Below are 14820 nucleotides of genomic sequence, written 5' to 3' on the forward strand. Positions count from 1 at the left end.
CTTTAAAAGATTCTGAGATAATGCAGTTATTCTTGCATTTGAAGTAAATTAAAACAGTTTTAAAAAGTAAAGAGAGAGAAAAAAAACTTGACTCTTCAATGACTTAAATTCAGTCTCAATAACAGCACTCATGGTGTGGTTCTGCCATCTGGTGGCAACTCCAGGAAGTGATTTAAAAATCAACACACAGTTGAAGTTGAAGACATGAGGTCATGGTTTACTTTACGGTCAAGACTGTTCAAAATTATTTTACTTATTGAGGACTGCAATACAAAATGTTCTAATGCTCTAAAAATCGGGGAAAAAAAAGAATACAATTTGAGCACATTCTTCCGAACAATACATTTCCCTAGGACAGGAAGTAACCTTGGATAGTTCACGAATGTCAAGCCACTGAATTGCATGTTCTCCATTGTGTACAACAATTAGACTGCATTACACTGGAATACTGTCTGACAAAATATCACTATGGCGTCGCCATGAAGACAAGATTCACAGATCACACCTCATCATTTCTCTGAGGAAGACGGTGGCGTAGCAGGACGTGTCCAGATCGAATGACAGCGACAGAGACGGTGTGTGTGTCTGCTCCGGGCGTCCGGCATCACCGCCGTGTGCGTCCTCCCCGCTGTGTGTGAGGAGTGTGTGCGTGAGGTTGTGGGCGTGCGCCAGCAGGGGGCGGTAGCAGCCAGGCACGTTCAGCTTCAGGGGGGGCAGCCGGAACCGACTGGACCCGAGGCCATCCAGTGCCAATCTCTCCCGGTACCACCGGCCCAGAAGGTTCTCTGGGTACTGAACGGTGTTCCCTGGCATCGGCAGAACCACCTGCCGTGAAACCAAATGTCGCGTGTCATAGAGAACTGTGGGTAGGCAAGCGCAGTGCACTACATACACACAGACGTTGCCACACACACACCAAAATAGACACAAACTGCATGTACTTGTACACTGAGTGGAGGGAGACTTTTGCATTGCAGCACCATTGATGCAACTCTAATCCCATAATTCAAAATGCCCCTGAATGGACCAGCATTTTGCATTAGCTTGATTCTGGCTGGGCTAAGAACATTGAATATACTTGAATTTACTGTGAACATACATCGTACAAAACATGTTTAATATTGCTTTTGAGTACAGAGTTTGTGTGTGTGTGTATGTGTATGTGTTTGTGTGTGTGTGTGTGTGTGTGTGTGTCTGTGTGCATGTATGTGTATGTGTGTCTCTGTGTACGTTTGTGGGTGTGTGTATGTATGTGTATGTGTACATGTATGTGCGTGCGTGCAGGAGAGTGTGTGTGTGTGTGTCTGCGTGTGTATGCACACCTGTTCAAGTGAAAATACTCCCTCTTCCGCCTCGGCCGCTGTCACCACATGGATCTAAATAAAGGGAGCACAGTCAATGATCTCCCCATAAAATATGAACTATTAGGCAGGTGGCACACTTTAAGTTTTACTGCCCCTATAAAGCTGATCCAGCTTCAACCACAACAACAGCTGGTTACTAGGAAAGGCCCACAGCCATACAGTACTCCACCCAGGACCACATCACTCTAATGACCTTGATAAGAGCCTTTAACCTGAGGGAGCCCATAAATCACATCCATATAGATAAGACTAACGAGAGGTGGAACGCACAGTTTGATATTAATGAACAAGACGGGCATTTTTATAGCTTTGATGGCGCTCAAAGGTCATTTGTTTTTAAATGGCTGCAGTCATTTAAGAATCTGTTTGGTACATGCCATCTTGGTTTTTTCTGTCGTGTGCCATTTTTTGTGAGGTTTTTTCTGTCAACTCCAAAAGCATATGAATATGGTTATTCTGCAGCGTCCAGGAGACATGTCTGGATATTGCATCAGCTATGTTTCCTTGTGGTGCTCTGACACCCCCTTAGGATGCAGTTCACCCTTAGTAAGAGCACCACATAGTGAAGGCCTCGCTAAGGGACTGGATATATAAATATACAAAACAATTCTTCACATGCTCATTCAGGTCCCTAAACATATCTTTCTGCTTCAAGCTCCTCATTATCATTTCTGTCAAGTCTCCTCATTCCTGTTTATTTTCTAATATTATTATTATATTATATTAATTAATAATAATTGATCTAATATAAATATTATATCATATTAATACTATTTTATCTTATTTATCTCATTTTAATAATTGTACTAATCCATGTCTCCTCCTCACTTTTTACTTCCATCAGCCTGATTATTCAGGCTGAATCCAACTCACTTTGTGCACCTGTTTGTCCTGTTTGGAGAGAGGCACTAGCGGATGTGCATACACTGCTGAAGGCTGAAGACTCACTGAACCACAGAGAGGTAATGATATGCACATGCAGGCTGCATCATGCAGGCAAACTACACTGACATTCCTCTGGGCAAGGGCACTTCCTCACTCCTGTGGTGGGGTTGTAACCACGGTGATGGCCAGTGGCGCATCTCACATAAACGAAATATTTACATTTCTCTCATGTTTCAACCCTGTTTTTCGTAAAACAAAAGCTACTTTTTTTTATAAAAACAAAATAATACAAAAATGGGCCCCCGTAGCGATGGAGAGTGGTGGTCACACCAGAGAGGTCAGGGTCAGGTCAGGCAGTGCACTCTCACACGCTTGGCTTAGCTGAAGTGTTCAGCTGAAGTTGCTTTGTATAAAAACAAAATACATGTACACTTGAAACGAATATGGAGCACAATTCTGCTAAAATGGATAAACTTAGAATATATAGTACTTGTATCTGCATACATTTTTCAAATCTGTAAACACACAGTGTGTATACACACAGTACTGTTATGCTATGTAGTGTTCCTCTGTACCCTGGGCATTTGAACATCTATGCACTCACAATTACCAGAGAGTACCCCGTATCCCAGCTACCTTATCTCTGTATATGAACAAATGTATATGTTCCATTACCACATCCTACACATTCTGTAATTTTAGCAACAGATTTTACCTGTTAGATACTAATTGCATGTCTTTGGCTCTGTATCTGTATTTCACACAATGACAATAGATTGATCAACCCAATATAATTTAATCTAAACTATACTATTATAACTATACTTTTATATGACAGACCTCATTTAACCTAATCTAGTGTTCTTTATTTACCTGTGGTGTACCGACCTCCATGCCCTCCCCAGCTCTCTCCCCTGGCGATGCCCAGACCAGGTCACCCTGCGTGGGCTTGGTCCCCAGCGCCTTCAGCCTGTGACTTGCTGCGTCGTTCCACACGCGGCTGCAGTAGGCGTGCAGGTAGAACACGCGCATGCCGTGTGGCAGGCTGAGCCAGGCGTGGGCGCTGCCCTGTGGCCCAGCGCCGTAGCGGTGGAGGGCGCGCAGCATCAGCCGCTCGCGGGCCTTATAGGCGGGCATCAGAGCCAGGCTCTCTTTGGCATTACCTGGAGGGCGACAGACAGATAGATGACGGATGAAGAGTGTGTTTCAGTGTACTGTAGCAAACCTGAAGCCAAAAAATAGTTTGTGAACAAAACCAGCACTGCCCACAAAGAAGTTAGTGTATGTGTGTGAGTGTGTGTGTGTGTGTGTGTGTGTGTGTGTGTGTGTGAGGGCCTGCCTTTCTTTGAGGATTGTTTGAACTTCTCCCAACTTTTCAACTTAGTTCTACCTTTCAGACAGATAAAACAGTACTTGCAGAAGGCTCAGTAGGTTAAAACAGATGACATTAGCTCTGCTTCCCCAGAAAAGATGAATACAACTTATGGATAGACAGATGATTAGATATCATCTAGGTGGATGGATGGATGGATGGATGGATAAATGGATGGATGGATGGATGGACAGATGGATGGATGAATAATCACCTGTGTTGAGGAAATGACGTTTGGCTTTGTTTGGTAGGTCATCCTCATCATCAGGGGTGAAAAATAGCTTGATGGCAGCCTCCTGTTCTTACACACACACAGACACACACAGACAAATTCATTTGAAGTCTTTGCTTTAAAGCTGCACTGATTGACACAGTTTTTAGTTCTGCAGACAAATAACAGTTAGTGTCACTTATGTGTAGTCACTTATAAAAGCTACTAGCACCTTTAAGAGTCACCACATGTTTATGATTTGAGGAACAAATGAACAGTCACAAAATCGGAGCGTACCATGTCCTCCTTCAACAGGGCAAGTCCAATTTGATCAGCCTGAATGCTCTGTGCGCTTCCAAACCTCTGTGGTCCGTAATAGTTGATAAAGCCTCGTATCTATGGGAGAAAAGGAGTGGGGTAAATGAATCTGTTCTATCAAGCTCAATATAGGGCATAGTCTTGGGGAGCTTTTGAATCGTCTAATAAACTGTTTGGTTTGGCTAGCAACATGTTAAAGGTGAAGCTCACTGCAATACGGACTGATAATGTAGTGAAGTTCCTTGGATCAGCTCACAATGAATTAGAGTGGGAAGAGAGACAATGGCCCTCTATAATGGCCAACTATATCAGGCGATCTATGAATTCATTCAATAGGGAGAGCCAAGTCAACCATTCCAGATGCTGATTTCTTAGGATCTACTGCATGACACCTTTTCATGACACTCACCTTTGTATTCTCCACAGCCTCGTCCACCAGCTTCTCCAAGTCACCATGGCACCGGTTAGCATGGGGTTTGAGGTCCCTAACGACGAGGTCAAAGTGGTTTCCCTGAAGCCTGCCCAGGTGAAGAGGTTCCGACACAGAGCGGATGTGAGACAGGGTAATTCCTCTCGGTTCGAACTCTGAGATCTTCTCTGTAAGTCTGTTCAACATGGAGGGCACACAGAAGGAAACTTCAGGGTTTGTAGAATTATGGATGACAATCTAATGACAGAAAGACAATCTAATGACAGAAATGCTGATGACAAGTGCTGACAGAGATTTTCCTCCACCGAATCCTAAACATAAACAAGTCTTGCTTCGACAGCAACATCTGTGCAGGTGTGCATCTGTGTGTTTGTGTGTGTAAGCAGTCCCTTAAGACGTAGCACAGGAATAATACTCAGAAATAATGAAAACAAAACACACTCAGAAATAATGAAAACACAACACACTCATTTCATGACTCAGACAAACATTCATGAGACGACTGCTCGAGTGTTTCAGAGAGAAGTTTCGTACTGCTGTGTCGAGACCTTCTTGACCACCATGTTCTGGTAGGTGATGGCCCTCTTGTCCTTGATGCCCGCGTAGGTGAAGTCTGAGGGCAGGACTCCCAGACCTGCAGCCATGTAGCTGATGGCCTCCAAGGTCTCCAGGTTCTCCTTCCACAGAGTGAAACCTGGGAGGACACGAATGGAAAACACTATGGATAGGAAAACACTATGGACGGGAAAACACTATGCATAGGAAACACATGGTTGGGAAAACACTATGCATGGGAAACACAATGGATAGGAAAACACTTTATATAGGAAAACACTTTATATAGGAAAACACTATGGATAGGAAAACACTTTGGACGGGAAAACACTATGGATAGGAAACACTATGGTTGGGAAACACAACGGATAGGAAAACACTTTAAATAGGAAAACACTATGGATAGGAAAACACTATGGATAGGAAAACACTTCAGGTGGAAACACTATGGTTGGGAAAACACTATGGACGGGAAACTGGGATCGACTCTTAGGGCTGTAAGAACGTTTTTCAGACCATAAACAAAACTGAGCACAAAATGTGACCACTATTTCTTATTTGATTTCCCATCCAACATGACATGAAGCAAAAGCAAACACGACAAGGAAGTGAAAGATTGATGTGTGGCTGAAACATCCCCAAGAGGAAAAAAATCCCTTTGTTCCCTTCTCTCACCAGTGTATGTGGGAGTGACGTCTTCAACACCAGCATCAGCAGCTGATCTCTTCCTGTGTGGCTTGCCTCGCTCTCTCAACCTCACAGTGATGGCGCTGCCATTCTGGTTGGCGAAACACTTCGTCTCCACCAGTTTTCCAAATCTGCCCATGAGAAAATGATGCACAGAGGTCCTATGCTCCTTACTGGCGTCTGGTTTGAACGTGAACGTAGATCCAGAGACCTTTGCGTCTATGAACCTGAAGAAGTCCTCACAGTCTCCCTCAGAAACAAGGCTGGAGAGCTTTTTGAAGTCAGGGTCTTCCTTCACGAGGATCTCTGCCTGGTTTGTTTGGGTCATCAGAAACGGGTAGTTGTGGCGTACGGCTCTGTGGACGTTGGCCCTCTGGGCTTTATCAGTGAACGTGCCCAGGGTCAAATGGCCTTTTGCTGCCTTACCATCTTCACGCAGAGGCCCACTGCCTTCTAGTCTCAAGGCAGTCGTAAAAAGTTCCAGCTGTTCAGACACTGACGACCCCAAGATCACACTAAGATCAAAATAATCTGAGTGAAGCACCTCAGTGACATCACTGTCATCCAGAAGTTGGTCAGTGCCCACTTGGTTGGTTGTGGTTTTCTCTGACCCGAGGCTGGATACTGTGTTCTCTTCAATCCTACGTCGTTTGGGATTGAGGCATTTTTCACTATCCTCGTGTACTTGGCCTGAAGGTGACCCGCAGCTGGCTTTGGTAACCAGCTGCCCGTGGATGTTTATTTCTGTCACGACAAAATCTTGGGTGCAGTTTTTAATGGTGCCCAGGAATCCCTCATGATTTGATAAGAATTTAGAGGGGACCACAGGCGCTATTGATGAGTCTTCCTCCATTCTAAAAAGAAACCGTTCACCGAGTAAACAAGCATAACCTTCAGAATAAGACTGCTTTTCACAATGACGTGTATTCAGTTGAGTGGAGAGGCTGAGGATTTTAAAAAGCTGAGTTGCATCTTGCCCGAACTGACTAGAATGTCATCAGTATGTTTTTAGCCACCACAACTAACGTTCGCCAACTTATTTGCACGCGACGTACCATAGTCGAAGTTAATTCAGTCATTTGTTCTGTCACAGACTTCTCAAGTATTTAATACTAGAAATAAAGCATACTAGCTTTATTCTAGCATACGTCTCTGATTCACATGTGCCGAAGTATGTTGGGTCACGCTAGTGTATATCCGCATCACGTGTGTTATGTTCTTAAAGAGACAGCAGCCTATTTCATGTTACCAAAAACACGACAAGGATCCTCTAGGTTCTAACCGGTTTGAACAGGGAGTGATAGTTATGCATTATAAACATGCATTAATTCGTTTAGAAAAGAGGCAAATTGCAATTATTTTAGACACTTCACAAAAAAATTCCAGCTGGCCAGGATGTCTTCATGCACCACACAATTTCCCATCTGGAACCAAAGACAACAAAGTGTATATTGCCCACTTTCATTCATAAATGAAGAAACAATGAAAAGTCATTCTCAAAAATCGAGTTTAGTTTTTTTTTATTATTATTATCTCATTTATACATTTGATTCATTAAAAAAAAAACAAAAAAAAAAACCTTTGAGGCTTGACAAGACTAAGGTACGTCATCTGTAAAATGCATGATGCCCTGACAAAGGTTAAAGGTAATTAGTGGTTGATGACTCAGCAGGGTAATTAGTCTATCTGGGACTCCCAATCCCAATTCCCTTTCTGTAGTAGACATGCATCCAAAGCACTGTGTCTGTGATTGCAGCTGTTGTAGTAATGCTGTGAGGTGCTTAGCTGTGTGTGTGTGTGTGTGTGTGTGTGTGTGTGTGTGTGTGTGTGTGTGTGTGTGTGAGTGTGTGTGCGCGTGTGTGTGTGTGTGTGTGTGTGTGCGTGTGTGTGCGTGTGTGTGCGTGTGTGTGTGTGTGTGTGTGTGTGTGTGTGTGTGTGTGTGTGTGTGTGTGTGTGTGTGTGTGTGTGTGTGTGTGTGTGAGTGTGTGTGTGTGTGAGTGAGTGTGTTTGTGTGTGTGTCACAGTAGTGTAATGGACGAACAACCCCTTTGTACTCAAACAAACTTAGGCAAACATTTTCCCGCTGGAAAAGAATGGCCATAGACACACACAAAAGTTAGTTCATGATCTTAAGATGATACACACCACATGGGCTTATAGAAAAATAGTTTCTCTCAGCAGAAGAGATCTTTAGATGTGGAACAAGAACAACATAGCACAGAAACAAGGGAGAAAACAAACACAAAGAATATAACAAGCATTAGCGTACCAAATATCTCAGAAAGATTGCTTTCTCTGTACAAAGGTCTTTTGTTAACAACAAATGGCTCAAAATTGTAAAAATCACACATGACTTAATAAGACTTACAGTATACTAAAGGAACAATACAAACAAAGAGAAAAACCTCCATACTTCCACAGAATGCTCTTGCTAGGGGGGAAACAGATTGACCTCTGACCTTTAGGTCATTATGGTCTTTCACATGGCTGACCCCACCCAACACCTGATCCCTGGAGGCCAGAGTTCAGAAGCCGTTGGGATTGCTTCCTGGTGCTTTATTGATTAACTCGCCTGATTCTTTTAGGTCCTGAAGTAATCAAAAGCTAATGCTCAACCGGAACACCAGGCACAATGGCTTTCTACCTGATCAAGGCTGCAGGGGCGAGCTAATCAATAAACGCCCCAAAGGAAACACTGAAACACAAGGACCTTGAGCGTTAGTCAGTGGACCACTCCATGCCTTCAAATCAACATGAAGTCCTCGTCATAACATCAGAAATGTGTGTGTGTGCTGTTGATTTTTTTTTTTTTAAAGAATGGCTTCTATTCGAATGCAACGACACACTCAGCAAGCGTATACATTCTTCAGGACCATATGCCATGTTTTACACGCTGTGCTCTATGAGTGACTGTGAGCGGCAGTCAAGTCACAGGTCTCCCATATTTGTTATAGCTTTGAGTGGTAATATCTGTGTGCATAGTTCGATCTACAGGATTGTGGTCTTATATAGGGTACTGGAAGGAGTCCTATTCAGCAAAGGGGTTATAGGATCTGGAATGTTCCATTGAGGACTGAAGGGAAGTGGGAGGGGGGGTTAATCATCCTCATCCCCTGGTGCCCGTGTGATGCGCTGCCCCCCCCTCTTCCCCATGGGTCCCTTGGGCTTGGCGAAGGCCTGCTTGTGGGCGTGCTGTTTGGGGTGCACCTCCTCATACAGAAACTCACCAGTCAGCTCATCGCCATTATCAATCTCCAGCTGAAAGGAGAGGGAGAAAAAGCAGTGAACAAAAAGGTAAACACAATGCCTCAACTTGGATTTAACAGGAAATAATAAAATATTAGATACATGAATATAAAAAAACAGACAAACACATTTATTAATAAATAATAATTGGAAGCATTTTGAGAAGGCTGACTTCCAAAAAGACTGTGGTTGAGATATTAACAATATTTAATTGTGCAACACAGTTTGCCCACCAGGACTTAATCTTTTAAGCCCCTCAATTCAAAACCCATTCCATAGGGCAGAATTAAATAAACAGCAATGGATTAGCAAATAGCAAACAGATTCATGTTTACCTTTTTGGCTATTTCAATGCGCAGGTTTTTTTCCACTGTTTCTATCAAAGGGTTCTTGCAGCTGGAGTACAACATGCGCTCGCGGATACTGCACTTGTAGCCCGGCATCGAGTAAATAAACACTGCAAACAAACAAGCAGCAACGGCTCACATTTTTCATCATGTGCAAAACAATGACTACAGTAGTTAAAATTAGCTTTGGTGGCAAACAACCGTCATCATGTTTCACACACTAACATCATACATATCCCTCTGTACTTGCTGTATTTGCACGTACAATGCTATGACTATAATACAAATATGTTGTGTAAAACAGCACCAATGTTATCACAAATGAGTCTCATTTGAAGGTGTAGTCTTTGATCCTGGCGAAAGGGTGTTGATATTTGGGCAATCACATGCACCCCTCCCTTCCAAGCTCGTGAAGCAATGTTATTGATCGTATCCAATTAACTTTATTTGTTTAAAGCACACATTCGATGGACTATTGGCACGTCAGTCGAATTTCGCTAAACTTAAGTAATGAAGTATTCCTTTTCCCCTGTCCAGGTGTCCTACCTGTAGACTCGAGGTAATCCCCTTCGTGGGAGTGTTTGTACAGGAAGAAGTGGTATCTGGCCGCATCCTTGGGGATTCTCTTGGGTAGGTCTCTGACCTCGGTGGGAGTGGTGCTCGACAGCTTAATGGATTCTTTCGGGAAGTCGATTTCCTGCGGATTGCAGATGTCAGTGATGCTCAAGGCCAAAACATATTTATCACTCCATAATGACGCCAACAACCAATCAATGCTTCATTAATCATTACATAAATATTGATTATTAAAAGGAAGGAGCCTTTCTGGACACCCGTCATATTATACAGCCCTTGTTACAGTGTAACTAAGGAATTTAGTACAGTCTAGCATATTAACAATGATTTATTTGATTTACTGATAAAACCCTTGAGGTGAACCATTTGTTTTCAAGGGGGTCCACAGAAAATACAATACATAAAATAAACATTCAGCACAAATACACACACACACACACACACACACACACACACACACACACACACACACACACACACACACACACACACACACACACACACACACAGGCAAAAAACACACATACACACTCTCTGTGAATTTAGGTTCCAATCTAATGAAGCTTTAAGTTTAACGGCATGTCGCCTGATTTCTTTAGTTATTTTGGGAACAAAGAAAAACGGATACTCAGTATGCCTTAGACCATAGGATGACTTATATGGAATTTAAGTAAGAAGGATAGAACATTTGTTAAAAATTCTTTCTTCTAGATTTAGGTGTTAACGTCTTTTAGCGAGTTATATATGAAACAATGATGGCAAAACAAATATAAACTACATCAACTGTGAAATAATGATTAACTGAAATTATTATAACTTAACTTAAATTGGAATTTATTTTCATTATATCTGAATAAATGATCAGAACAGAGACTGTCAATCAAGACCATTTACCGTCTGATAATGAATGTGTTCAACTGTAGGCCCACAGTAGGCCCTGGGTAAAGAGGGTACAATGGGAAGGGTTCTTGCCATTCTTGAAAGGCTATAAATACTCATGATTCAACCAAACAGTCATGGCTGGTTGGGGAAGCGTGCTAGGCTAAAACCTTACGAATTGCGTGCTCATGTTATCCATCCTTAATCCTCTGGATGAAACCTGTTCACAGCGTGAATAGAGATCTCAATTACTCTGACCCTGCGTCAATCCGGCCGATGAAAACAAGGCCATTCAACCGAAGGTGGATCAAGATCCAATGACAAATTGCTGTCATGAATTTTCCTTTGGCACACCCTGAACACACAGAGAAGCCTTTTGTCTCGGAGTGCAACATCTGTGTTTGGTGTGTTATGGGCAGCCAACCGAGATCTGCTGACGAACACATCATCCATCAGCAACTCTGAGCTCCGCTGAAGAACACATCGTCCATCTGCAACACTGAGCCGTGTCCTTGTGGAGTTTAATATCAGAGATATTTTGCAAATGGCCTAGATGATGTCCCTAAACAATTAGAGAATAAAATACATTCCAATAGAAACAACCACAACCACAAGTAGACATTATCAAATTCCCCAAAAATGTAATCTATTCAGTGCACCTGCCGGTCAGTGGAAACGTGTTATCGATGGCCTAAGCTCCACTATGGAGATAGAGGGCGAAGAGAGATTCAGTGCACCTGGGTGCCGGTAGGAAATCTACAAGTGACAGGGTTTGTGCTCACAGCATTGTGAACTAACTGTGCACACTGACCAGAGTACATGTCTCACTGCATTATAAACTAACTGTGCACACTGACCAGAGTACATGTCTCACCGCATTATAAACTAACTGTGCACACTGACCAGAGTACATGTCTCACTGCATTATAAACTAACTGTGCACACTGACCAGAGTACATGTCTCACTGCATTATAAACTAACTGTGCACACTGACCAGAGTACATGTCTCACTGCATTATAAACTGACTGTGCACACTGACCAGAGTACATGTCTCACTGCATTATAAACTAACTGTGCACACTGACCAGAGTACATGTCTCACTGCATTATAAACTGACTGTGCACACTGACCAGAGTACATGTCTCACTGCATTATAAACTGACTGTGCACACTGACCAGAGTACATGTCTCACTGCATTATAAACTAACTGTGCACACTGACCAGAGTACATGTCTCACTGCATTATAAACTAACTGTGCACACTGACCAGAGTGCATGTCTCACTGCATTATAAACTAACTGTGATCACTGACCAGAGTGCCTGTCCCAGAGTTAACCCTCCTGTGTTTTCTTTACCGCACTGCTTTCAACCTTACGGTCTTCGCCCGGCAATCATGCAGAACGGAGTGGGACACAAACGCAGATCTGTGGGAAAATCTAAATGAACCACTGCACACTGCAATGTCCTGCTGCCTTCATTTTGAGCGTACAACCTGCTTCGCTTGCAAGCTTCTTAAGGTTCCGCTCCACAGATCTGTGGGACTTGATCAGTAGGGGGTAGGGGTCATCGTCCAGACAAAGTAAAAACTAAGTAACACATCTTAAAAGGTCTGGTCTACTCATAACCTTTAGTCATAACACTTTAATAGAGGGACTCAAAGGTGGTTGTTTTGTTTATTGCAAAGGAACTCATTGTTTCCTTTCTAGCCAGATGTATTTGGCCTTTTTGACCCTAGTTTAGTCTTGGCTGGAGTGTGGTAGAACAAACACAAACAGACCTCTGCTATGTGGAGGTGAAGAGAAGAGAAGATTTGGTCACTTACTAGCTGGACGTAGTTGATCTTCTTGGCCCTGAACTGCTCCATGGCATGGATGGCGTCCCTCTGCATGGGAAAAGAAATGCCCTGGAGAGTCTGCTGCTTGCTCTCCATACTCGTGTCTGTCTGAACCTACAGAGGGTCAGAAGAGTGTGACTGTGACTGAGACATTCATTCATTCACTCTTTTTAATATCAATGAATTCATTCATCTAGCCATCCATATATTCACGCATTCACTAATTTACATTAATTTGCTAGTTCACTCATTTTCAAATGCCTTTTAGCAATCATTTGTCAATTCATTCGGTCTGTAATTCATTCATTTAACCATCCATTCATTCATCTTTCAACAGTCCTTAATTTTGTATTATCCATCCACACCCTTCTTCCAAGTCAGTAACAATGAGAACACAACCAGCCATGTGTAAACAGCTCACAGCGGGTTGGTTTTCTGACAAAGCAATGACTTTGTCCAGAGGCAGGACACCATCCATCAGTGTGTGATTCTAATGACCTTAGCTCAATCACTGTTCTCTACCAGTTGAGCACAGTAAACCTATTCACACCCCTTTCCCCTGAATGGACAGGCAGAGACAATATTGTCAAGAACAGTAAAGACAGAGTAAACTACACAGACCCTATAACTTAATTCCTACAGTACATCATCCACTTAGTTAACAACACATTTAGGGAATCTGGTTATATTCAATGGCTGCCAGTGGCTAACCAAGTAACTCCTGCAACAAGTCTTGCACATGATTGAGGGAAACATCAGGGGAACTGCTCTGGATGTCAAGATGGAGGGACCAAAACACTGAGTTAGAAGAGGCTCTCCAACAGGTCTGTACCCTGAACTCTTTAGGTTCTCGGTCAACAAATTGTTACAAGCTACATTCTTATCAGATCTAAAACGCTGGATGGTAAAGAGATACCAAAAGCAGCGGGGGAACAGGGAACACCTCTGGATGTGGGGGCAGAGGTGGGTGTGACTGCATGCCTAAGGGAAGGGAGATGAGTTCTCTAACAGGTCACTTAACAAACATTATAAACTCTATTATGAACCTATTTTTCTGTGGAGAGACACACTAATACCATTCTCAACAGAATAAGGCTCTTTTTCAAACTCTTCTTTTTTTTTTCTTTTCTTTTTTTTTTTTTACTGTTTTGAGTTTTGGGTAAGGTGCTATTTTGGAGTTTAAGGCCCACAATGTCTCAAAAAGCTTCTACATAGAACCTACTTTTTCGACATAGTATATTCACATTAGCACATTTGTATATTCTTAATATTTAAATCTGGTAGATTAAGGGATTTCAAAAGGTTCCTATAAGGACACTTCCTCATTTAACTATGAGTAGAATATTGAAGTGTCCCACTGTAAGAACTGGAACATTCCATGGTTCTCCTAAAAGAAAATGAAATGTTCTTTTTTTCAAGTAGTGAGCACTGACTTGGCAACCCCTGGCTCCCCTGTGCTGACCTAATCCACACACACTTGTGAACTATCTGCTCTCACTGTGTTACAACCGTGATGCACAGGAATGCACGTCACACACAGGACTGGGCAGGGGTTTCCCAAAAGCATTGAAAGCCAAAGTAGTTTTTAGAAATCCCTCTTAAGAGTCATCTGACAATTTCAGAGCTGTTTCTGAAAGCATCGTAACATAAGAAGTACTGAAAACGCCTTCTATCTCCCTACAGGTGTGCACATGTGTTACGCACAATAACACACGCATAATGTTTGTCGTGCATAATGTTTGTCTTGCATTATGTTTGGACTCTTTCATTTGATCACAATTTCCCTCAGGATTATTAAAGTATCCACCTATCATCTATCTATCTATCACACTGCACCTATACATCTGAACAAAGACTGGTTTTGCTGTGCATAAAGAGATGTTTTGTGTTCATATACTTCAGTCCAAAAATCCCCTTCTGTTGCAAAAGAAAATATACAATTTTATGCAAAATTCATCCACACAGGAGAAGGAAACACCAGAGGTATTTTTTCCACTGTAAATGGACTACTTCTACCACCTGATAACAACATTTATCTGAATCTCTCTGATGAACGTTGTTTGGCCTCCCTACGTTTTTTAAACTCCAAAATTGTGGCAATTCATTAATTA

General features: G+C 42.5%; 2 protein-coding genes across 2 annotated transcripts in view; both read right to left on the reverse strand.

Annotated features, from left to right (window-relative positions):
- Positions 1 to 361: 361 nt before the first annotated feature.
- Positions 362 to 6915, reverse strand: pus7l (pseudouridine synthase 7 like). The gene is made up of 8 exons (XM_080850940.1): positions 5811 to 6915; positions 5115 to 5274; positions 4560 to 4755; positions 4130 to 4228; positions 3836 to 3917; positions 3123 to 3412; positions 1323 to 1376; positions 362 to 825 (listed from the first exon to the last, which is right to left on the reverse strand). Exons 1-8 carry the CDS (start codon positions 6673 to 6675, stop codon positions 493 to 495), a joined length of 2079 nt encoding a protein of 692 aa, XP_080707066.1. The 5' UTR covers positions 6676 to 6915; the 3' UTR covers positions 362 to 492.
- Positions 6916 to 8918: 2003 nt separating this feature from the next.
- Positions 8919 to 14820, reverse strand: part of twf1b (twinfilin actin-binding protein 1b) — a gene marked incomplete at its 3' end in the record, with an annotated part of 16486 nt that continues 10584 nt past the window's right edge. Inside the window, exons 6-9 of the mRNA XM_080850929.1 lie at positions 12698 to 12823; positions 9962 to 10112; positions 9404 to 9525; positions 8919 to 9080 (exon numbers count right to left, since the gene is read on the reverse strand). Coding sequence (XP_080707055.1) covers positions 8919 to 9080; positions 9404 to 9525; positions 9962 to 10112; positions 12698 to 12823 — 561 coding nt within the window. The remainder of the gene's footprint in view (positions 9081 to 9403; positions 9526 to 9961; positions 10113 to 12697; positions 12824 to 14820) is intronic.

This window comes from Sprattus sprattus, assembly GCF_963457725.1.
Source record: "Sprattus sprattus genome assembly, chromosome: 14".
NCBI classification, from domain to species: domain Eukaryota; kingdom Metazoa; phylum Chordata; class Actinopteri; order Clupeiformes; family Clupeidae; genus Sprattus; species Sprattus sprattus.